The 23,432-nt window shown below is 18.6% G+C and overlaps 2 protein-coding genes across 2 annotated transcripts; one reads left to right on the forward strand and one right to left on the reverse strand.

The window, feature by feature from the left end:
- The first annotated feature begins 249 nt into the window (after nucleotides 1–249).
- On the forward strand, nucleotides 250–2,712 carry LOC128954187 (uncharacterized). The gene is made up of 4 exons (XM_054299759.1): nucleotides 250–605; nucleotides 685–1,346; nucleotides 1,731–2,280; nucleotides 2,452–2,712. The coding sequence occupies exons 1-4, from the start codon at nucleotides 293–295 to the stop codon at nucleotides 2,658–2,660; spliced, it is 1,734 nt and encodes a 577-aa protein (XP_054155734.1). The 5' UTR covers nucleotides 250–292; the 3' UTR covers nucleotides 2,661–2,712.
- A 6,877-nt stretch (nucleotides 2,713–9,589) lies between these two features.
- On the reverse strand, nucleotides 9,590–12,715 carry LOC128954206 (keratin, type I cytoskeletal 10-like). Its single transcript, XM_054299780.1, has 2 exons — nucleotides 12,105–12,715; nucleotides 9,590–9,925 (listed from the first exon to the last, which is right to left on the reverse strand). The coding sequence occupies exons 1-2, from the start codon at nucleotides 12,272–12,274 to the stop codon at nucleotides 9,661–9,663; spliced, it is 435 nt and encodes a 144-aa protein (XP_054155755.1). The 5' UTR covers nucleotides 12,275–12,715; the 3' UTR covers nucleotides 9,590–9,660.
- Nucleotides 12,716–23,432: the final 10,717 nt, after the last annotated feature.

Here is a 23,432-nt window from a genome sequence, read left to right on the forward strand (position 1 = left end):
CYTTTTTTTTTCATCATTGAATTGATTTCACTATCGTTTTCATCATTTAATAATTAATTAATTCAATAATTCAATCATTTTTAATCTCATCATCAGTTAATTGTGAATCAAATTTATTTAAATAATAAAGTTTTTTTTAAAATAATAATAATAATTATAATTTTCAAATTAGTTTTAATTTAATAATATTATTAATATTATAAATTACCGGTGATTTTGTAATTTTAATTTTTTTTATTTGTTAAGTAATTAAATATAATATAATATATCATTATATCCATTGATAACAACCATGTGTTACAATCAGATAACTAAATCATTATTATTAACTGTATCACCACTACTACTATTGGTGACCACTTTTGTGATTATCGGCGATACGGCGGCAATCAGTGTCAGGGCCGCTACCGATGCTGCCTATTGTAATCCAAAATTACCGATCAAACAGTCACTCAATCTGGATAGGTATGTCTTTATGGGACAGGGATTAAAATCTACCGGTTATTATCAGTTTGATGGTAGCGGTAGCCGAGGTAGCAGCCGATTATGGCCAGTGGCCGGCGGCAAACAAAAAAAGTTTGACATCGACTCGCTATTTGGCAAAAGTAAGTCAAAAACAAAAAAAGTTTTATTAATTAATTAATTAATTAATTAATTTTTTTAATTAATTCAATCCAACAAAAGACTCGTTTAATTGGTTGGACACGGCTTTCAGTTTTACGTTTCCCGATGACGGCGATTGTGGCCGCGCCGGCAGCAACAGTGACCCGGCCTATTGCCCGGCCATCCGACGTGCACGGGATCTGGTAGTGGTAATCGGTCGACGCCACGGTATTATCGATGGACACCGAGCCTACGGCTATATGACCTATCGGGTGACCAACAGAGGCGCCGGCAAGACTGGTGGGGGTCTCAGTCTATATCCGGTCAGCGATACCGACAGTACGGTCTGGGGTCTGGCCTATAGCGGTTCAATTAACGAATCATTTTGGCCACAACTAGCCGACGGCAGCGAACCTTACTATCATTCGGCAGTATTTGTTGGCCACCGACGCGAGCTATTGTTGTCCGTTTACGATGGCTACCAGTCGGACAATAAACTCATGTCCCGGCGACTGCTAGCCGATGGCCAGTGGTCTGATTGGTCGATAGTGGCCACAACTGGTTGCAACTTTCGCGGAATGTTTGCCATCGGCGGCAGTGGCAGTGGCGGCGGCGCCGGCGGTACTGCCGATGATGTCTACGGTTTTACAAAGACTAACGATTTGTTTAAGTTTGTTTGGACGACACCGCGGGAGTCGACCGGAGCCGCGGATTTGGACACTAAGCTAACATTTGAACCAATTGTTTGTATAATTTTTTTTTAATTTTTAAATAATATGTTTAATACTAATTAATTAATATAATTATAAACTTATATAAAAAAAGTTTTAATAAGTAAAATAATTTAAAGGATAAGATAGGAATAAAAGGGACTAATAGTGATTGTATAGTAAACTTTGTATATTTCAATATCATATTTTTACCGATAATTTGTACCCATTTATTATATATTAATGATTACTATTATATAATACTATTATATAAATTAAATTATATATAAATATATTTTTTTTGTTGAAAAAAAGTTTAGTTAATTATATGTTAATTGAATATAATATTTATTATTAATTATATTTATATTTTAATTGTAATTTAATTAAATTTTAATTATTATTATCATTATTTAGTCCAAATTGAAAGTATTTCTCAACTGTTATGCCAACTCGTCATCACTGCCTGGCTTTAAGACACCGCCGCCACCGACAGTACCTACCAGTCCTGCCAGTCCTAACCCAATCACTACTACTACTGGCGTCCACCCGGAGCTGAACGACGGTATGATCGCACCCGCCGTTCACGACAATGCCGTCGTCACCAATACTACCCACTCCTTGGATGTTACCGATGATGTTACCGATGATGACGATGAGGACAATGATGGCGGCGACAATGGTGTCAATGAATACAACGATCCCAGTCTGGAGGATAAGCCTCTGTGGTCGCCATCATCGGAGGCCAGTGTCAGCGGCAACGGAAGTAGTGGCGGTGGCGGCGGCGGCGGCGATGATGTCAATCAAATGCAAAACAACGAAACCAAACTCAAAGAGCTAATAGACGAGATCAACAAACAGCCGCCGATGGACGCGATGGTCAAGTCGGCCGATATGACGCCCATCTACTTGTTTGCCATTGTCTTGCTATTGATAATCGTTGCCATTGTTGTGGCCATTGTTATCCGTAAGTATAGGTTTTTAGTGTCTGTCTCTCTGTCTCTCTGTCTCTCTGTCTCTCTGTCTCTCTGTCTCTCTGTCTGACAGTTGTCTTATATATCAAACAACAAACAAAAAAAAAGTTTGTATTTTTTAAAAATCTTTTGATTTCATCGATGGTTTGTTTTGTCTGTTTTAGGACGAAAAAAGTCTGCCCGAAGAGGAGTCATGTATATGAATCAGTCGACCAATGATGACAACGACGACAACAACGGTATTGCCGACGACAACTTGAAGACAGTCGAGACAATGCCATTAAAAAGTAGTAAAACTAATAGTAATAATAAGACAAATACTAATAATAATATTATAATTACTAATCATAAGAGAAAATCACAGCAAACTTAAAAAAAAACTTTTTAAAAAAGTTTTTTTGTTTTTGAAAATAATTTTATATATATTTTTTTGTTGTCATTGTTTTGTTATTTAGAAATTAAAGGGAAAAATTTTTTTTTCATTAATATATATGTATTTATATATAAAAAAAATATTATATTTAATTTTTTTTGTTGATATAAATTATAATATATATATGGATATCATATATACAAGTCATAGTAGTGGTAGTCATATAGACATCAATATTATATAATATAATAATAATAATTATTATTATTATTATATAAATTTTATTACTTATATATAAGTTTTGCTGATATTTTCATATAATTTTTTTTTTAATTGTTGTTTGTGTTTCAATGATTCAAACATTTTACATTAAAATTACATTATTTTACATGATTTTTATATTTAAAAAAAAATTTATTACAACTTAACTGTAATTTTAGCTATAATTTTTTAACTATAATTTTTAACGATAATTTAAAATTTATTGTGTATATAATTTATAAGTATATTTTATATATATATAATATAAAATATATAAATCATAATGATATCATTATTATTAACATTAATATTAAATTATTATTATTATTATTATTATTATTATAACAATCATTATATATATATATATAATATTATATATCACTTGCAGCTTATGTTTCAAAATCAAACAAATATTTTTTAATGGATAATAATTTTGTAATTACAGTAAATTTGTTATAAAAGTTATTATTATTATAATAATAATAATATTAAATATATAAAAAATATTTTTACTTACGATCTCAATGATGATATTATTTTCAAACAATAATTTTTTTAAAAAAAATATAATTTAATAGTTAATAATAACTAATGTTTATATATATTTAAAAAAATTGTTGTATTTTATTGTATTATGATATTATTATTATTATATTTTGCATTTTTTTAAAAATCTAATCATCATTTTTCCATTGAAATTGTGTCAAAAACATTATTATTATAATTATTATTATTATTATTATTATTATTATTATATCAATATTTAAAATAACAAATAAAATTAATAATTAAAAAAATAAAGTATAGAAATATTTTTTATTTAAAATACAATATTTATTTGATTATTTGATAAGTAATTTTTAAATATCATATTATTATTATTTATTTAAATAAATTAATTAAATGCATACTTATATTTAATATATATATATATCATATCATATAATTAATACAAATATTTATCTATTAATTTATTGATAATTTGAAAAATATAATAATAATATTAAWAWTATWAATTTATTATTAATATTATTATTTCTATATGAAAAAAACTATTCAAGTGTTAATTAAATATTTATTATTAATAATAATAATTAAATAATTAAATCAAYATTTATCTATATTATTGAAAAAAAATTCAATATTGCAATACAGTATACATACAGTATATCTACTATTAATTAATAGTTATATATATAWAAAAAATCTATACTTTTTTATATTACGATAATTATAATAATAAAAATAATAAAATTATCAATTAATTAATTRATTGAAAAAAATCAACCGATATTTTTACCGATCATTTTTTTTGACCTGACATTTGGCCACAAATTTCGACACACATCGRCCCAGTTTGTCGGACCATTCGGTGAATGGCCGACATCGGCGTTCAATTGGCCGTCCATTCAGGCACTGGTAGTACGMGGAACAGTCCTCAGGGTTACCGAAACTGCCGAAACTGTGCGGACATTTGAATGGCTGATCATTATCGGTGTTGTTGTTGGTGTCGGTGTCGGTATCGGTGTCCTCCGTGTCCACACATTTTAGATGATGTTTGCCATCAATCAGGCAAACCATACATACAATCAATGCCAACCAAAATAACAATTTAATAGCCGTTTTCATGATTATAATTAACACAAAATTTATTATTATTATTAAAAAAAATATGTAATTMAATATTATATTTTTTTTAGTATTTTTTTTGTTAATTAAGTTATATTTTATTTGTTTGTTTGAAATAWAAATAATAATAAAAGTTTTCTATTTATATATAATGCTCTGAAAGTAATAATAATAATAATTATTATTATTATTATAATTATAAAAAACCGCTAATTAACTGATAAATAATATAATAATTATTTTTTTATTTATTWATTATATTAKTTTCTTATATTATTATATTGTTTTTAATACTATTTTTATTTGGTTTTTGTTTGTGTTTATGTGTGAAAAATATTTATATTGTTTTATTTATYTATTTATTTCATAATTAGTGGAAATATTTATYTTATTTTTGCAAAAATAAAAATCTCTTTGATGTTCAAAAAAAATATTAATAAATATTTCACTTATTTTTATTGTTGTTGTTTGATATAAAAGTATTTATTATATCTTATAATATTTTTGTAWTAATAATAATAATAAAAATATTTAGACCTTTGAAATCTCAATAATAAAAAAAATACTAATCATTTAGTTTTGAGACTTATWGTCGCCTTTCAATATAATTTGCAGGTATTTTCCAAACAATTTTTATTTTATTTTTTAATTATTATTAATTAGTTATTAATAATTATTATCAGTTTATATGGTATATCCTTTAGCATCATATGAGTGGTAATCAAAAAAAAAAAAGTTTTATGACTATAATTACTAAATTTAATATAAAAAACATTTTTTTWAAAAACAATAACACAAATGATTGAATGAATTATATATTTATTAATTTTTTTGATAATATATATATATATATTATATGTATATATTTTGCTTTAAGTTTKACTKTAATTACTTAACTTATTATTAGTTATATATTAATTAGTTTTAAATTTATTATTTGAATATAAACTATAGTTTAGTTATATTATTGTTTATAAAAACTAACAGTTAATTAATAGATTTTTTTTTGAAAATGTTGTTTATTTTTGTCTAAAGATAAGTTATTACTTTGTTTTTATCTATAAATATTTAACAAAAAAAATAATAATAAAATAATATTATTTGAGTGATAAATATGGTGTTATAAAAATAATAATAATTTTAATTTTAATTATTATTTTGATTGCAAACTCCTGTATTATAAAAATTATTAATTATTTGTTAATTAGTTATATTGTTGTTTTTATTTAGTATTAATRCTAAATATAGTATCTCTTGAATAAAAAAAAATAAAAATATTAATTATAATAAATTAAAAAATTATAATTAATTAGTTGATGACAATCWTAAAAATAATTATAATTAATGTACAAATAATTTTAATATTATTTTTTTATATTAAAAAAAATAAATAATTTGCAATTAACTTATTGTATAATAATTAAAAAACAAATAAAAACAAACTTCAAAAAAAAWTTTTATAAAAGATTTTATTTTATTTTATTTAGTTATTTATTACTTTTATATWATTAAATTTAAAATAAATGTATTTATATTATTTTTTGATATATTTTTATATTGAAAAAAATTGCACAAAAAAATAAGTAACAGATATGTCAACAACAAATAAAATTCATAAAAAAATATATTCAAAAATAAAAAACAAATAAAACAAAATATGTTATTAATTAAAAAATTTCTATTCAAAAAAATATGTAAATTATTAATGTTTTTCATTATTATTAATATAATACCTAAAAAAACAAATAAATGACAATCAAATAAAATAAAATATGTTTTAAACAATAATAATTAATTATACAAAAAAAATAATAATATTGATTTATGTATGTTTTTTTGTTGTAAAAAAATCCAATCAAAACCATCAAAAAATTAATTTCATATTTATTAAAAAAAAAATTTGTTAAAAATGTTATTTTTATAATTATTTTTGTTTTGTATGATTTGTATATTTTTATTTGAAGTTTATGTGGGTGTGTGTGTGTATGTGAGTGTATGTATGTATGTGTGTGTGAGTGTGTGTGTGTGTGTGTGAGAGAGAGAGAGAGATAGAGAGAGAGAGAGAGAGAGAGAGAGAGAGAGAGAAATTTACTAATCATTTATTTCTATAGTTTATTCACTGTTTTAATTAATTAATTAATTTTCAAAAAAACTAATATTTTTTTTTTAAAACAAAATTTAGTTTTCATCTAATATTGGGGCCAATGATTAGTTATATTAGCTATAAGTATAGTTAAAATTATTATTAGCTAACAGTGCGCACTCGTATGTGACACATATTTATCTAATAATAAAAAAAAAGTTTTAAATTTTATTTTAATTTTTTTTAATTGAAGAGTTAATCTAATAATAATAAGTTATTTTAAGTGACAAACAAATTATTAGTCAAATAATAATTGAATAATTATTTTTAACGAAAAAAAAATCAATTATCATATAATAATTGGTAATTAAAACAACAACAACAAAATATATATATATTTAGTAAAAACAATAAAAATAATTAAAAACTAAACACTGATTATAATTTATATATTAGCCTTATTTTCAAGTGTTGTGAAAAATTTAAAAAGTTTTTTAAAAAAAATTATAATCAATTTAAAAAACATTTAACTACTACTACTAATAATAATAATAAAAACTAAAATTGAAAAATAATTAAATATAGATTTAAATAATTTTTTTTTTGAAAATCAGTAAATATAAAGTGTGTTTGAAAATAATTTCTCAATAACTTATTATATTTAAGTTTAATATAACTTTAATTTTTTTTTAATATATAGTATATATATATTATGTGAAAATATAGTTTATTAATAAAAATAATAATAATAAATACAACTTTTGTTGATATTATTATTATTATTATTACTATTGATATTAAAAATAATAAAAAATAAGTAAAATACTAGTGAATTTGATTAATTGATTATTAAATAAAATATTAATATATGCTATAAATAACTTATATTATTATTACTATAATAAAAAATAAAACTAAAATAATATATAAATATATAAATAAATAATAAGAGAGAGAGAGAGAGAGAGAGAGAGTATTTTAATATAATTATCTAAAAGTTTTTATTTATAGAGAAATTTCATATATTATTGTTATTTTAATTTAGAAATTTTAAATATAACCATAAATTTTTTTATCAATATAAATAAATATATATAAATATATTGATAATAACTATACTTATGTGACAGTAATTTTTATTTTGGTGTTAATAGTAATTTAGTTGACAATAAGTGTCTCAATAATAATATCAACAAAAAATAAATGTATATATAATTATTGGTAGAGAAAAAAAAGTGAAAAATGTTTAGTCAATCGTATCGGTAAAAAAATGCAACAAATTATATATATATATCTATATATATACTGTAATAATGATTATAATAAGTTTATAAACTTTCAATAATAATAATAATAATAATAATTTTTTAAAAAAATAATATTTAGTGAGACTAAAAATATAATAATAATGATTATTATAAATTATATATAGTTTTTAGAGCTTAAATAGTTTTATATTAGTGACAGTGACATACATATTGTTTAAATAATAATAATAATAATATTTATATTATATATATATATATATAGACTAATATACAGACTAAATATAAAATTTTGTTGTTTATGAAAATTAAAAAAAAATGAATTTATTTATTATTATTATTTTTTAATGAGAAAACTATTTTAATGAGTAATTTACAGTTAATTTTTGTTTTGTTTTTTTTTTAAATAATAATAAGAAAAACATTTACAGACCAAATATAGAGTATAATTATTATAGAGTTATTTAAAAAAAAGTTTTTTTAAAAAAAATAATTTAGTTTTTACTAATTAATTTGACTAATAATTGTTTTTTGTTTTTAAAATTTTGTTGAAGAAATTAAAAATTAATAATTTTTTTTATCTATTTTTATGATGAAAGAGAAATAGTTATAAATAGTAAAACATAACAAAAATTATAATTAAAAATAAAATTATTTTGACATTTAATTAAAAAATAATTATTTAATGTATACTATAATATATATATATATATATATATATATTAGTTATAGTCTAAAACTTAAGTAGAAACAAATTGAGAGAAAATAAATTTAATAATAATATTTACAATAAATTAGATGAAAATTTTATGTATATTTTTTGTGTATGTTATATATATATATATTTAGTATGAAAATTATTAAATCAAAATTTAATTAATTAATTGATGGTTGGATTAGCATATAATATGTTTTTAGGGTTTGTTTTATGTAAAATGTAAAATGTTTTGTTATATTTTTTAATGTATTTTTCAAATAAAAAAAATTAGAGAGAGATTTGCAATTAAAGTCTCAAATTATTTTTGGTAATTCAATCAATAGTATTGACACTTAAGAAATATTTATAAAATTAAAAATTATGTATATTTAAGACAATATAGACTATGTTTTATATACTAATAATAATAATAATAATTTGGTATATTTTTTGTTGTTATATGTTTGTTATATAGATTTTTTTCAAAAATAATAGTAATATATATTTCTAATATAATATAAGAGATCACATATATATATATAATATATATATGAAAAAAATATTTGACAACAAAATAATTTTTTTTATGATTTCAATTGAAAACCCTTTTCCTACTATTATTTTTTTTTTTTGGTTAAAATTGAGAGATAAATAAAACTTTTTTTTTAAAAAAAAACACATATAATTAACAACAATAAAAAAATCAAATTAATAACAAACAAACAAACAATAAAAAAAACAAATTATAATAATAATAATGGCTTATAATTTGTTTTTTCAAATTAATTAATTTGAATTATTACTATTACTATTATTTCTATTATACTAAAACTAAAAAATAATATCCAAAAAAAAAGAGAGACTATATTTTGTTTGTATTGTTTTTTTTCTCTATAATTATTATTATTAAAAAAAAAAAAAAATTATTAAAACAACAATAATGTAGAATATTACTAGAAATTTACCGGAAATATACTGACAACAAATACAAACATAACAAACATATATATATATATAACAAACACATATAACGACTAAAACAACAAATATATAATACATTTGCTATCAATGATAACCCGATGAATACTCATCGCCGCCGCTCTGGTCAACCGATTCGCCATTGTATTGACTATCGGGTATGTGATGGTCGTGACCACCACTGCCGCCGCCACCGCCTGAACCGCCTGAACTGCCGCCCGAACCGCCACCGCCGCCGCCGCCACCGCTGGTCAAACTGCTAGCATAGGGACTACCGCTAGACGACCCAAAACTACCGAAACCGCTGACCTGAGACTCGTGGCCGCCGTAGTCCTGGTAGTCGTGATGTACACTAAATAATGTAATAATTAAAATAAAATTAATTAATATTTTTATTATATTTTATTTATTTATTTTTTTAAGAAAACCTATTAATAGTATACTATAATAATAATAATAATACTTATAATTATGTGAAATAGGATCTAATAATTATGTTATGTTATAATAAGTAATAATAATATAATAATTATTATTATATTTATGTCTAAATATGATTATTTAATTTTTGTGTTTTATTTATTTATTTAGTAAATAATTTTATTTTTCGTGTAAAATATGAGTTTAAAAAATATTTTATTATTATATATTTTATGCTCTAAATTGTTGCCATAAATAAATAAATTAATTATTATTATTAGTTCTCATCTGAAAAAATATAATTAAAAAAATATAATAATTTTTTTATGTGTGTGTGACATAATAYATATATATATATATATATATATATATATATATATATATAATGTATATATATATAAATAAATAACATTAGTTGTTATTTTTAAAAAAATATATTTTTTAAATGACCATTTAATTATTTTTTAAAAAATATAATTTTTCCACCAAAAAAACACACATAAAATAATAATAATTATTATTATTATAAAACACACACACACACACACACATAAAAATAATGTAATTACATAATGATAATAATAATTGTTATATTTAATAATTGTTGTGTAAATATATAAATATATATATATATATATATATATACTGTATATATATAAACCATATTTCGCAATGTTGTGAATAAATATTGTTTGTATTTTCTTATCTAAAAATAACTTTTTTTAAAAAAATTTTATTATTTTTTTCAACCAAAAAAAATTAACTTATTTAAATATTTGTTAATTATTTTTTTTTGTTTTRTTTGTTTAATTGCTTTTATRATTTTTTTTGTTGTTGACTAATTTTGTTTGTAGAAAAATCATAAATATATATATATATATATATATATATATAATCATAAATATTAATTAGCCTATTTATATTTATAATTATTTATTGTACAATAATTATGATATTATTATTATTATTATTATTAGAATTTATATCATATATTATGTATTTTTATAATTATTTTTTTTGTTTCTCAAAAAAATATAATTATTAAGTAACTTTATATATAATTTTATATATATATACTTTTTAAAAAAATTTATACAATTATTATGAGTGTRTATTAATTGAAAACTAATGGTTAATAATAGTTGYAATAATAMTAAAATAAATATTTTAAAATGATTTTTACAGTATATTTGCTAAATAAATAATAAAAACAATTACWGTATTACTAAACTATTTTTAAAAAAAACTTAAATTAATTAGTAAATAAAATTATCATCTAAATTATAAATATAATAATATATTTATAGTATATAAATAAATCAATAAAACAACTACACAAAAAAAACAATTATCATAATAATAAAKTTATCTAATAATTTATTTACCCACTAATAATAATAATWTAWTTTTTTTAAATTGCTAATCTAATCTATTATGTAATATTAACCAAACAAACAAACAAAAAAAWTTAGTTTATAATATACTACTAATAATTTTGCGGTTTTTTAAATATGTAATTTAAATTTATCATTTATAWATTGAAAATTATTTTATCTAATATGTAATAAAAGATAAYMTAACCATAAAAAATAACTAATAATATAMTATACTATACTATARATMATAGATTATTAACTAATTKTSTGGTAATTAATTTAAGATAATTTTTTTTAATGTTAAATAATTTAAATYTATATTATTATTATAATTAATTTAACTAATATTTWGATAAAATTACATATGTAGATTAGATAACTATTATTATTATTATTACTGTAATTTTAAAATCATATATATAATYTTTTCACACATAAAAATTTAGTTTTCAAAAAACTATTAGTTAAAACTTTAAAAAAATTTCATAATTTTTTTARAAATCTAATATTACTAATAAACTTGAAATTATATCAAATCTAAATCATTTAATTTAATAAATAAGTTTACTATCAAAAAAAAACATATTATAGCTAAAAACAATTATATTAAWAATTATTATACAGTAAACTATATATATAAATATATATATATATATAGATATGTTATAATAATGTTTTTTAATATATATATATATATATAAAATAAAAAATATATATWTTTTRATCATAACTTACGGCATCATATGTGAAGCGGATGAATAGGTAGACCTCAATGGACTCAATTGGCTTAGYTGTGAATAACTTGAACCCAGAGTACCGGAGCCCAGACTCGACCCSAGWGCCGATCCGAGACCAGACGGACCACCGCTAAGCGCGGAACCCATGGGTGAAACACCGGCAGCCATAGCTGCGGCCAGCGATGCGCCCAATYCGGTCCCATACTCGAACCGGCGGCCAACGACCCGAACGGCATACCGGGCGGCGGTCCGAAAGCGGCCGACGCGGGCATAGGTCGCGGWCCGAAYGCTGCGGACATCGACATCGGTTGCATCGGACCGTACATTGCCGCTGATGGTATGCCAGTCATGATCGGATAGGGCATGTACTGTACGGCACGCATCTGCTGACCTGACCACCGATGCCTACCGTTCCCGACTGAGCTCCTCCTCCTCCGCCGCCACCGCCAGTGGTCGTACCCGTTGTGTCCTTGTCTTTGTCACCGTCTTTGTTGTTGTTGTTGTTATTATTATTATTATTGTTGTTGTGATTATTGCCACGCAATCGGTTTATCCATGAATTAAATTGAGACATAAAACCCGAGCCGACTGTCGTATTGCCGCTGCCGGAGCTCTGSGCYTGCAATACATGTGCCGATGAACACAGTATACATAAGCCGGCCATCAATAGATGATATCTTGATTTTTGTTTCATTTTKTTTTWAATGATTTTTTTTTTTTATAACTTTTTTCCCAAAAAAAAAAAATCAAATAAGTTGTCGTAAAAACTTTATATAATATATTTTTTTTCYGAACAAAACAATTGACAATTAATKTAAAAAAAAACTTTTTATATTTACAAATGCAAAAAACTTTATTAAWTTTTTTATATATATATWTTTTAACCAACAAAAAAAACTTTCAAAAAAAAATTATTTGCACAGTTAGGTTCAGGTTAGGTGTGTGTGTGTGTGTGTGTGTGTTATGTGAATGWCTATAACTTTATCCACATATATATATATATATATATCAACATTGAGACCACAATTGCAAATGACTTGATCTGYAAATAGTTTCAACAGTTTTTATAAACTATATTTCATATAAACTGTCTGTAAAAATAATAATAATAATAATAATAATTAACAAACAAAAAAAATTCATATAATTTTTAACTATCTCTCTCTCTCTCTCTCTCTCTCTCTCTCTCTCTCTCTCTCTCTCTCTCTCTCTCTTTGCTTACTTAACGACCCACTAATGAACGGTGTGTTCACTRTTTAATTTAAATACATTAATATAAATAATAATAATAATAATACTAACGGTAAGCATACTAAGCATAGTAATAATAATAATAATAATAATAATTTATATATATATATATATATATATATATATAAATTATGAGCCATTGAGCCGTTAGTKTTTTTTTGTTTGCTGTGTCGGTCGTCACCTCCTTTTTTTCTGCTCAATGAACTAAATTTCACTATAAGTTTTTTAAAACAGTAATAATAATAATAATAATAATAATAATATGTAWGAAACAAAATTAAAAAAAATTTATGGACTTTTACATAACATTATTATTATTATTACTAAAATAATGAAAACGTGATTTCATAGGCCTTAAACATACATACAGTACTGTATTATATACAGTATATATATATATATATATATATATATTAATATTACACACACGACTACTAAAAATAAGTTACAATTATTATTATTATTATTATTATTATTATTATTATTATTATTATTATTATTATTATTATTATTATTATTATTATTATTATTATTATTATTATTATTATTACAACAACTACTACTACTACTATTACTATTACTACTAYTACTAYTAYTACTACTACTACTACTACTACTACTACTACTACTACCTGTGCAAACACCAGCACAGGTATCTCTCTCTCTCTCTCTCTCTCTCTCTCTCTCTCTCTCTCTCTCTCTCTCTCTCTCTCTCTCTCTCTCTCTCTCTCTCTCTCAGAGAGACACGCCTTGAATTAGCTCAACAATTAGCGGCTGTACTCTCAACCCGTCCTTAAACTTGATGTTGCATTCAATTTGTATCWGTTTTTTTTGGTTKTATAWTATTTTWTTTTTGTAATTTTTTKTAWTATTATTATTGTTGTTGTTRYTGTATATTAAAGGAGAGGAAATTTTTTGTTATTTTTTACATAAATTAAAAATATATATATTTATATTATATTATATATAWATATATATGATTTTTATGTGTTAGTATTAAAATAATAAAAAATTATAATTATTATATAATTTTAAGTGTAACAACACATTTACATAATTTAATATTACAATTATATGATTTTTTTTGATTTATCAAAAAAATATCAAATATTAATAATATCAATTCAAATATATATATATATATAGGAAAWTGCTTTCAATTTATTTTTTTAATTATTTTTAGCCAAAATATATTTTTTAAAGTTATAATTTGTTATTATAATACAATATTATTATTAAAACAATTATGTGAAAAATTCATTATAATATTAAAAATAAAATATTAATATATACATAATAATATTATTTTTAGTATATTTTTGTTATCTATTTATGTCTATTATAACTTTATATATACTAAATGTAGACTTTATATACATATATCTAGTATATATATATTATTTGAAATGTTAGATAATAGAGAGCTATTTTTATGTCATTTAATTTTGTATTTACAGTATTAATATATATATATATATATAGTTAGAAATTTAAAATAATTTATTTTTTTTCATTAAAATAATATGTTATTATTAGTGTATTGATTAATAATTTTTTATACTCTATGAAATAGTTGTTATAATAGTTGCTAAAAAAGTCAAATAGTTGTTAAAATAGTTATTTAGACTGTATTAAATAGTTGTATATAGTTTCCAAAAAAGCCAAATAATTATTGAAATAGTTATTTATTTTCTTATAAATATTTCAACTGATATATAATTCAGTTGTTTCAGTATATTTACAAAAATTATTTACAAAAATTATTTATATAAATAAACTAATTATTACTATTGTTAAAAAAGTATGAGTTTGAATGAGTTGATAACAGTTTACAAATTTTATATAATTTATATGACTATTACTTTTTGTTTTTACATATATTTGTGCTTAATTTTACAATTTTATACTTATATTTTTCAAAATCATTGAAATAGTTATTTATAAGTTTTTATAGTTGCTAACCCAACAAATAGTTATTTATATATAATAAAATTTCGGAAATAATAACTTTATATTTCCCAGTTATAAGCGTTGAACCGACAAAATAATTTTTTTAGTTGGAAATCAAGACACTAGTTATTATAAATATATTATATATCTATATATATATAAAACATGATAATTAATATATCATATAACACTCCTCATGAAAATTTTGGGTCAAATTTATACACAATATATATATATATATATATATATATATATATATATATATTACAAATAATCAGTTTAAAAATATWTTWTTATTATAATTTGGTTTTAAAACAATTTRTTTTTTCTTCAAAAAAAAAACAATTTGTAATTAATTATTACAAAATTAATTATAACATTTGYTAAATATATATATATATATTTATACAATATATTCTAAATTTAAAATTTTAATTGAATTAATTATTCAATACATTTGCTAAAATTTTTTTATTATTATTATTATTTTATTTATAGATTGATATCAAATAATATATGACTTTCATAGATAAATATATAAATTATTATTTAGTGAGAAAAAAAAATAATAATATAATACTATATTTAGTACTATAAGAAAAAAATAATATTAGTTATCATAAGCTTTTAAAAAATAATTAAAACATATTTTTATTTATATATATATATATATTTATTTTTTTTGTTACAAATAAAAAATAATAATCAGGTTAAGTTTAACTTATCATATATGTATCTATGTTGAGTTARAMAAAAATATGATAATATTAAACTTAATATTATTGTTATATATATATTTATTTTTTAATTTAAAACAAATTCAAAACACGTATATATATATATAGACTTGTTGTTTAAAACAAATGTAAACAAATTATTTTAATTATTATTATTTAATATTTTTATTTTCTAATAATTTATATACAAAAAATAAAACAAAAATAAAACCAAAACCTTAAATAAAAATTATATTTATTTATATTTATATAATATTATTATAATAATAATAATATCTTTACACTTGATTTAATTTTTTAGCTATTAATTCTCATCTAATAATAGATAATAATAATAATAATAATAATAATAAATAATATAAATTTAGTAATTGATATTCAAATACTTTATATATATATATATATATATATATATATATATATATATATACAGTATATTAATATATTGTATAAGTTTAATGATTTTATAGTTTAAATATATATATATTTATTAAAGTATTTATATTTTTAAAATATTAAGCCTTTAAATGATTCACATCTCTCTCTCTCTCTCTCTCTCTCTCTCTCTCTCTCTCTCTCTCTCTCTCTCTCTCTCTCTCTATCTCTATGTTAGGCAATGGTATGTCAAGTGTGACAACCGTTTTGAAGGCAACAACTCTTTAATGCCTTTATATATATATATATATATATATATATATATATATATATATATATAACTGTATATATATATATATATATATATATATATATATATATATAAAGATATTTATGTTTTTTTTATTATGATTATTGTTTTTTTTATGTGTGTGTCTGTTAATCATTATATTAGTAGTCTAATTGAGTTTCACTTAAAAATCTTAAACTAAATTATTATTATTATTATTATTAATATTTTAAAGTTCATGAATATGGATAATACTTAACACTATATATATATATATATTATTTGTTGTAAATATAATTAATGCAAACATAAACAATACATTCAAAAAAAAAATTTTGTTAATTATAAACTATATATAAATGTTAGTTAAATTTAAATAACTAAAAATTATATATTTATTTATRATTTATGTTTTTTTTAAAATGTATAACATTTTTTTGTAATATTGAATATACAGTATATTTTTTGTTATGAAATTTGTTTTTTGATATTTATTTCTATTTATATATTTAGATATTTATTAGTTTATTTATTCACTAATATATTAAATTAATATTTTTTTTAGTATAATCTAATGTATATACACAAAAAAATATTTTCAATTCAATTATAAGGCAATAAATTTTTTTGATCATTAAAATTGCGATTACTATTACTAATAATAATATTATACTTAATAAAAAAAATAAATAGATAAAAAATAAATTTTAATATTAAATAAATATATATTTATATTTTTCACAGCCATAAAAAATTATTGTCATATATAATAATAATATATTTTATTATCAATKATTAGTATAAGGATTTATAGTTTTTATTTTTTTTTAAAGTTCATTGACATTATTATTATTATTATTATTATTATTATTATTATTATTATTATTATTATTATTGGTGTTAATAAACATATAGCAACAAMAAAAAAACAAAAAACAATTATTACTATTACTATAATTATTGTTGTTACCTATTATTACAGGTATTATTAGTATATTAGTATTATTACAATATTTATATATTATATATATATACAGTATATATATATATATGTTATATGATTTTATAATATCATAATTATATATGTAAATAATATGTGTGTGTGTGTTTAAAGTTAAACATATATATATATATATATATAATAATTATTTTGCATATAATATATTATTTTTATTGTTAAATATTATAATTTTTTACACTTATTTTAACGATTTTCTATATATATATATATATATTGCATAATATTCAACAATATATTTATGTATATTATGTCACATTATATTTAAAAAATAAYTTTTTTTATGTGAAATATTGAAATATTTTCAAATAGTACTGTATGTCCACTACATTGTAATTATTATTATTATTATTATTATTATATATATATATATATATATATATATTGTTGTTGTTATTTCAAATAACATTTTAATGGCTATATTTAAATACTAGTATAATATATATATATTTTGTTGTTATTTCAAATAACATTTTAATGGCTATATTTAAATACWAGTATAATATATATATATATATATATATATATATATATATATATATATATATATATATGTTTATGTTATTATTATTTAAAAGCGAGTTTTGCATAAAATTATAAGACATTAAAAAAATATTATATATTTATATTTACATTATTATGACAGTTATAATATACTTTAATTTTATTATATTTATATATATATAAATATAAAAATTAAAAAACCAAAAATAGTTTCTATAATATATATATATATATATTATTTTTGTTTTTTYMAAAAAAAAGTTAACTTTCAGTACTGATAGTGAAAAGCGTAAAAAAATTATTTACTTTTATATTTTAATATTATTTTTTTTGTTTTTTTTGTATTATTATTATTACTGTCATTATATATATATATATATATATTGTATTAATGATTGTTTTTTTTTGTCTGATAATTTTTATTTATTTTAAAAACTTAAAAATGTTGGCAAACTTTAAATTTTAAAAAACTATTTAAACTTCAAATAATTTAATAAATTAATTATAAATATACTATAATCTAATAATAATTGATTACCTATATCTATAAATAGCAATCAAAATTGAAAAATTAATTATTTATTAAATATAATTAAAAATTCATAACTATTAATAATAATTTATAATTTTATTTTCTTAATTAATTAATTTTAAAATAGTAATATATTTAGAAATATTAAATTAGTTTACACTTGAATAGTTTTATATATATATATCAATTATATCAATTATAATCAATAAATGTATCGATAAATTATTATTAGTATAAATAATTTTTTGTTATAATCATTATTTAATTATTTAGCTATTGATTAAAGTATTAAATAAATCTAAATAATGTTTTTTTWWTATAATTATTATTAGWGTTAAATATAATTTATAATGATTGAAAAAATATTAAAATTAAATATTGACAGTATATAATAAATTGTGTTTATTATTATTATTAATAAATTTTATTAATTTATTAATTATTTTATAATTTATTTTGTCTATTTATATTTTACAAATTAATTGTTTTATTTTTAATATTATTATTAYTATTTTTTTTGTTATTGTTTTAATTAAACTCATTTAWAAATATATAGCTATAATAATAATAATAATATTAATTAGTATTATTATACAAAAAAAAATWTTTTTTTGTTTATCAGATAATCAACTAATGTCTAGTCATGTAATATTAATAGTTTTTTTTTGACTAATTTCACTATCAATGTATGATATTGTATACTATAATCAATAATACTATTATTTAGTAGACAATTAATATTTAGTTTACAATAATTATTAATTTAAAAGTACTTTTAATAAAAATATATGAAAATATGGACAAACATTTGAATTTATTTTTAGCTTACATTTACTGAAAAAACAAAACAAAAAAAATGTAATAATTTTATTATTATTTATTATATATATTTTTTAAAAAAATACATATTTATACAAATATTATACATATATATATATATATAGCACATATTAAGTATTAAGTTATATAAATATGGCAATTATATAATAATAATAATAAGTGACATTTAAAATTATATAAACATAATTTTTCATTTTTACACTATTTTTTATGTATTATATATATACATAATATATATATATATATATTAAATATATTGTACTATTAATGTACAAAAAATAGTAACGCATGAAATATGATGGGTGCCAGTGATCTACTAATTAATTAATTGGATTTAATTATTTTTTATGTTTAAAACAATGAGAGAGAGAGAGAGAGAGAGAGAGAGAGAGAGAGATCTAAAATTAGGCTTTCAATTATTAACTAATATTATTATTATTTTTAGTACTATTTAATATTATCATAATAATTTACATATATATTATATGTATATTTTTTATTATACACATTTAGTAAATGTGTTAAAAAACATAAAGTTAACTTATTAATAGTCTAACTTTATTATCAATTATATACATGTTATATTATTATTGATAATATACTGTATTTATATATCTATACTATTTTTTTAGATTACTATTTATTATATATATATATATATATATATATATATATATATATATATATATATATATATACTGTATATATCTAATGTATATATATACTGTATATAAATATATTTTATATTAATAATTACTTTTTACACATATATCTAACAATTATATATACAGTATATACAGTACTAAATGCAAGTAATTAATCCAATACTGATTAATAGGTTATTATCAAAAATAACAACACATTTATGTATATATATATATATATTAATACTGATTTCAATAAAAATATTTAGATTAAAATAGTTATAACTTATATATATATATATWTWTWTATATATTACTTGTAATTTTTATATAAAAAATAAAATTAATGATAATTTCTATGGGAATCATATTTGAAAACTAAAGCTAACTTATAATATAAGGATATAAGTGTTTATATGATTACAGCAACAAAATAAAACTAAATACTAAATAATAATTATTAATATAATATTACTAATAATAATACTATTTATTATTAGTATTATTATCATTATTTGAAATATTTTTTATAAATGATTAATAATAATAATAATAATAATATTTATTGTATTATATTTTTATTGTTGTTGAATACATATTAATGTTTTTTTAATAATTAAATATCAAGTGTTTAAATATTAAATTTTATTAAATATATATTTTGTGTGTGTTTTTCTAATAAAAAATTTTTWATTACAAAATAATAAATAATAATAATAATTAATAAAAAAAATTAATATAACTTTTAAATTACATATCAATAATACTAATTAATGAATAAATTATTATTAATTAATMAATTATTTCTATATATTTGTTTAATAATAATTAATAATAATACTAACCAGTGGACAGTTAGCTTCAACTATAGATGACCAACCATCCATGTTTGCCCWACAGGGCTGTACCTATAGTAAGTGTATAACCATAAAACCATCATCGACCAAACAAACCATACCGGAAATTATAGCCAATATTAKCGTGTCCATTGAAATCGGATAATAAATATGATACTATAGGTGCCCGRSCACCCAATCCCGATATCCGCTATCCTGTACACTGTTTTGTCGACAACGAGATGCAAGTGGGCGTACAAGTTATATGCTGTCCTCAMCGCACAACAACCCCACCGCCACCCCCSCCCCCGCACGGGGATGACTAGCCATAAGATTGTTTGGATAAATATATGTATTAATATATGTATTGATTGATTGATTAAAAATCAATTACTAATTGTTTTTTATTTATTTAATTTCCAAATACTTACTAAATATAAATAGCAATTAACTATTTAACAAAAAAAATTATTTAATTTCTTAATAAATATAATCTAATAAATATTGATTTTTTTAYTATCTATAAATAATAATTAAATAATAAAAAATTATTATTATTTTTTTAAATTTAATTAAAATTCATAACTATTAATTTTTAATTTTATAATTTTATTTTCTTAATTAATTAATTTTRTTATTTTATATTTTGTGTTATTTAACAAAGTAATAACTATTTAACAAAAAAATAATTAATTATTTAATTTCTATTTTATTTTCTATCTATGAATTGTATATATAATTTGTGTCCCAATTGTTATTTAATACTAAMTGTTTTAATAAAATAAAATATTTTTTATTTATTTATTTTTTGTATTTTTAACTATTAATTAATTATTAACTAAATGTTTTTTTTAAATTAATTGTGTTAATTTATTTAACTAAGTGTTAATTAAGTAATATAATAATATAAAAAATATGTATTGACTAAAAATTTTATAATAAATATATTTATTTATTTTTTGGTAGTAAATAGTGATTATCTAAAAATTGATTGATKTATATGTAATATAATTATAAAATATTGACACAAATATACAAATTAAACACTATATGTATTAAAAACACATTTTTTATTTTGTTTATTAAATAGTTATAATAATTTATATATATATTTAMATGAAAATTTTTTTTTAAAAAGTGCTAAAATTTCATATTAAATTTGTATAATAAATCAATAATATAATGATGTTTATTATTATTATTATTTTGAAAACAATATTTACATAAAAAATTATAATCGCTTCAATACATTGTTTAATAATTGTATTATTATTTTTTGTTGTTTAAAAATTATTTTTGCATAATATTTATTTTAATTTTTTTTTTACTTAACTAAATAATAAATAGTATCAAAAAAATTGTATTTTTAGCAAATATASTGTATATTAAAAATTCAATGTAAATTGTTTTTTTAGTATTATTATTATTATTACGTAATAAAAAAACATAATTAAAAACAAAAATAATTTAATTGTTGTAACAATTTTTAAGGGTATATATTRTGAGAGAGAGAGAGAGAGATTTTTTTTGTTTCAAWCCAAATAAACCAAATTAACATTTTTTTAATACTAAAAATATGTTTTTAACAAATAATAAACAAAAACTAAAAACAATTGCCACATATTTTTTGTAAATTAGCTATTAATTGGAAAATTATTGTATAATACTATATATATATATATATATATTTCAATATSTATATATATATATATATTTATATACAAAAAAAACATTTGCATATTAATAAAGTTAAAAAAATAATAATAATTTAAAAATATTATTTATAWATTTTGCTAATTAGTTATATTATTGTTGTTATATATATATATATAAATTATTTAAATTTATTATTATTTTTTGTTAGAAAAAAGATTATTGACATTTTTGATGATTTAAATATATAAATATTTTTTTTTTAAATAAATAAAATTATGTTAGTGTTATTATTTTTAAAAAATAAATAACTAAATTGTAATTTTTTTTTTGTATTATAAAATATTATTATTATTTTGTAGACATATTTTTATGTGTTAGTTTCACAGACACTCTACTAATTAATAAAATATGTAAATTATTTTATAAATATTTTGACTATAATTTTAGTTACTATATTTAGGTAACTAATTTGTTGGGTTGAAATAAAATAAAAATTTTTGAAAAAAAATCTATTAAATCTAGAAAAATAATTTGATAACATTTACATACTTTTAAATAAATTGTTTTAATTTTAAAACATTAAGCATTTTTAAACAATATTAATTAATAAAAAATTTGTTATTATTTTAAAAATTTTGTTATAAAGTTTAATAATATATAAATTGTTTTAGTTAATAATTATTTTAATAGATTT

This window comes from Oppia nitens, unplaced genomic scaffold (assembly GCF_028296485.1).
Source record: "Oppia nitens isolate AA-2021 unplaced genomic scaffold, nextdenovo-longstitch-racon4-pilon3 scaffold25_pilon_pilon_pilon, whole genome shotgun sequence".
NCBI classification, from domain to species: Eukaryota; Metazoa; Arthropoda; class Arachnida; order Sarcoptiformes; family Oppiidae; genus Oppia; species Oppia nitens.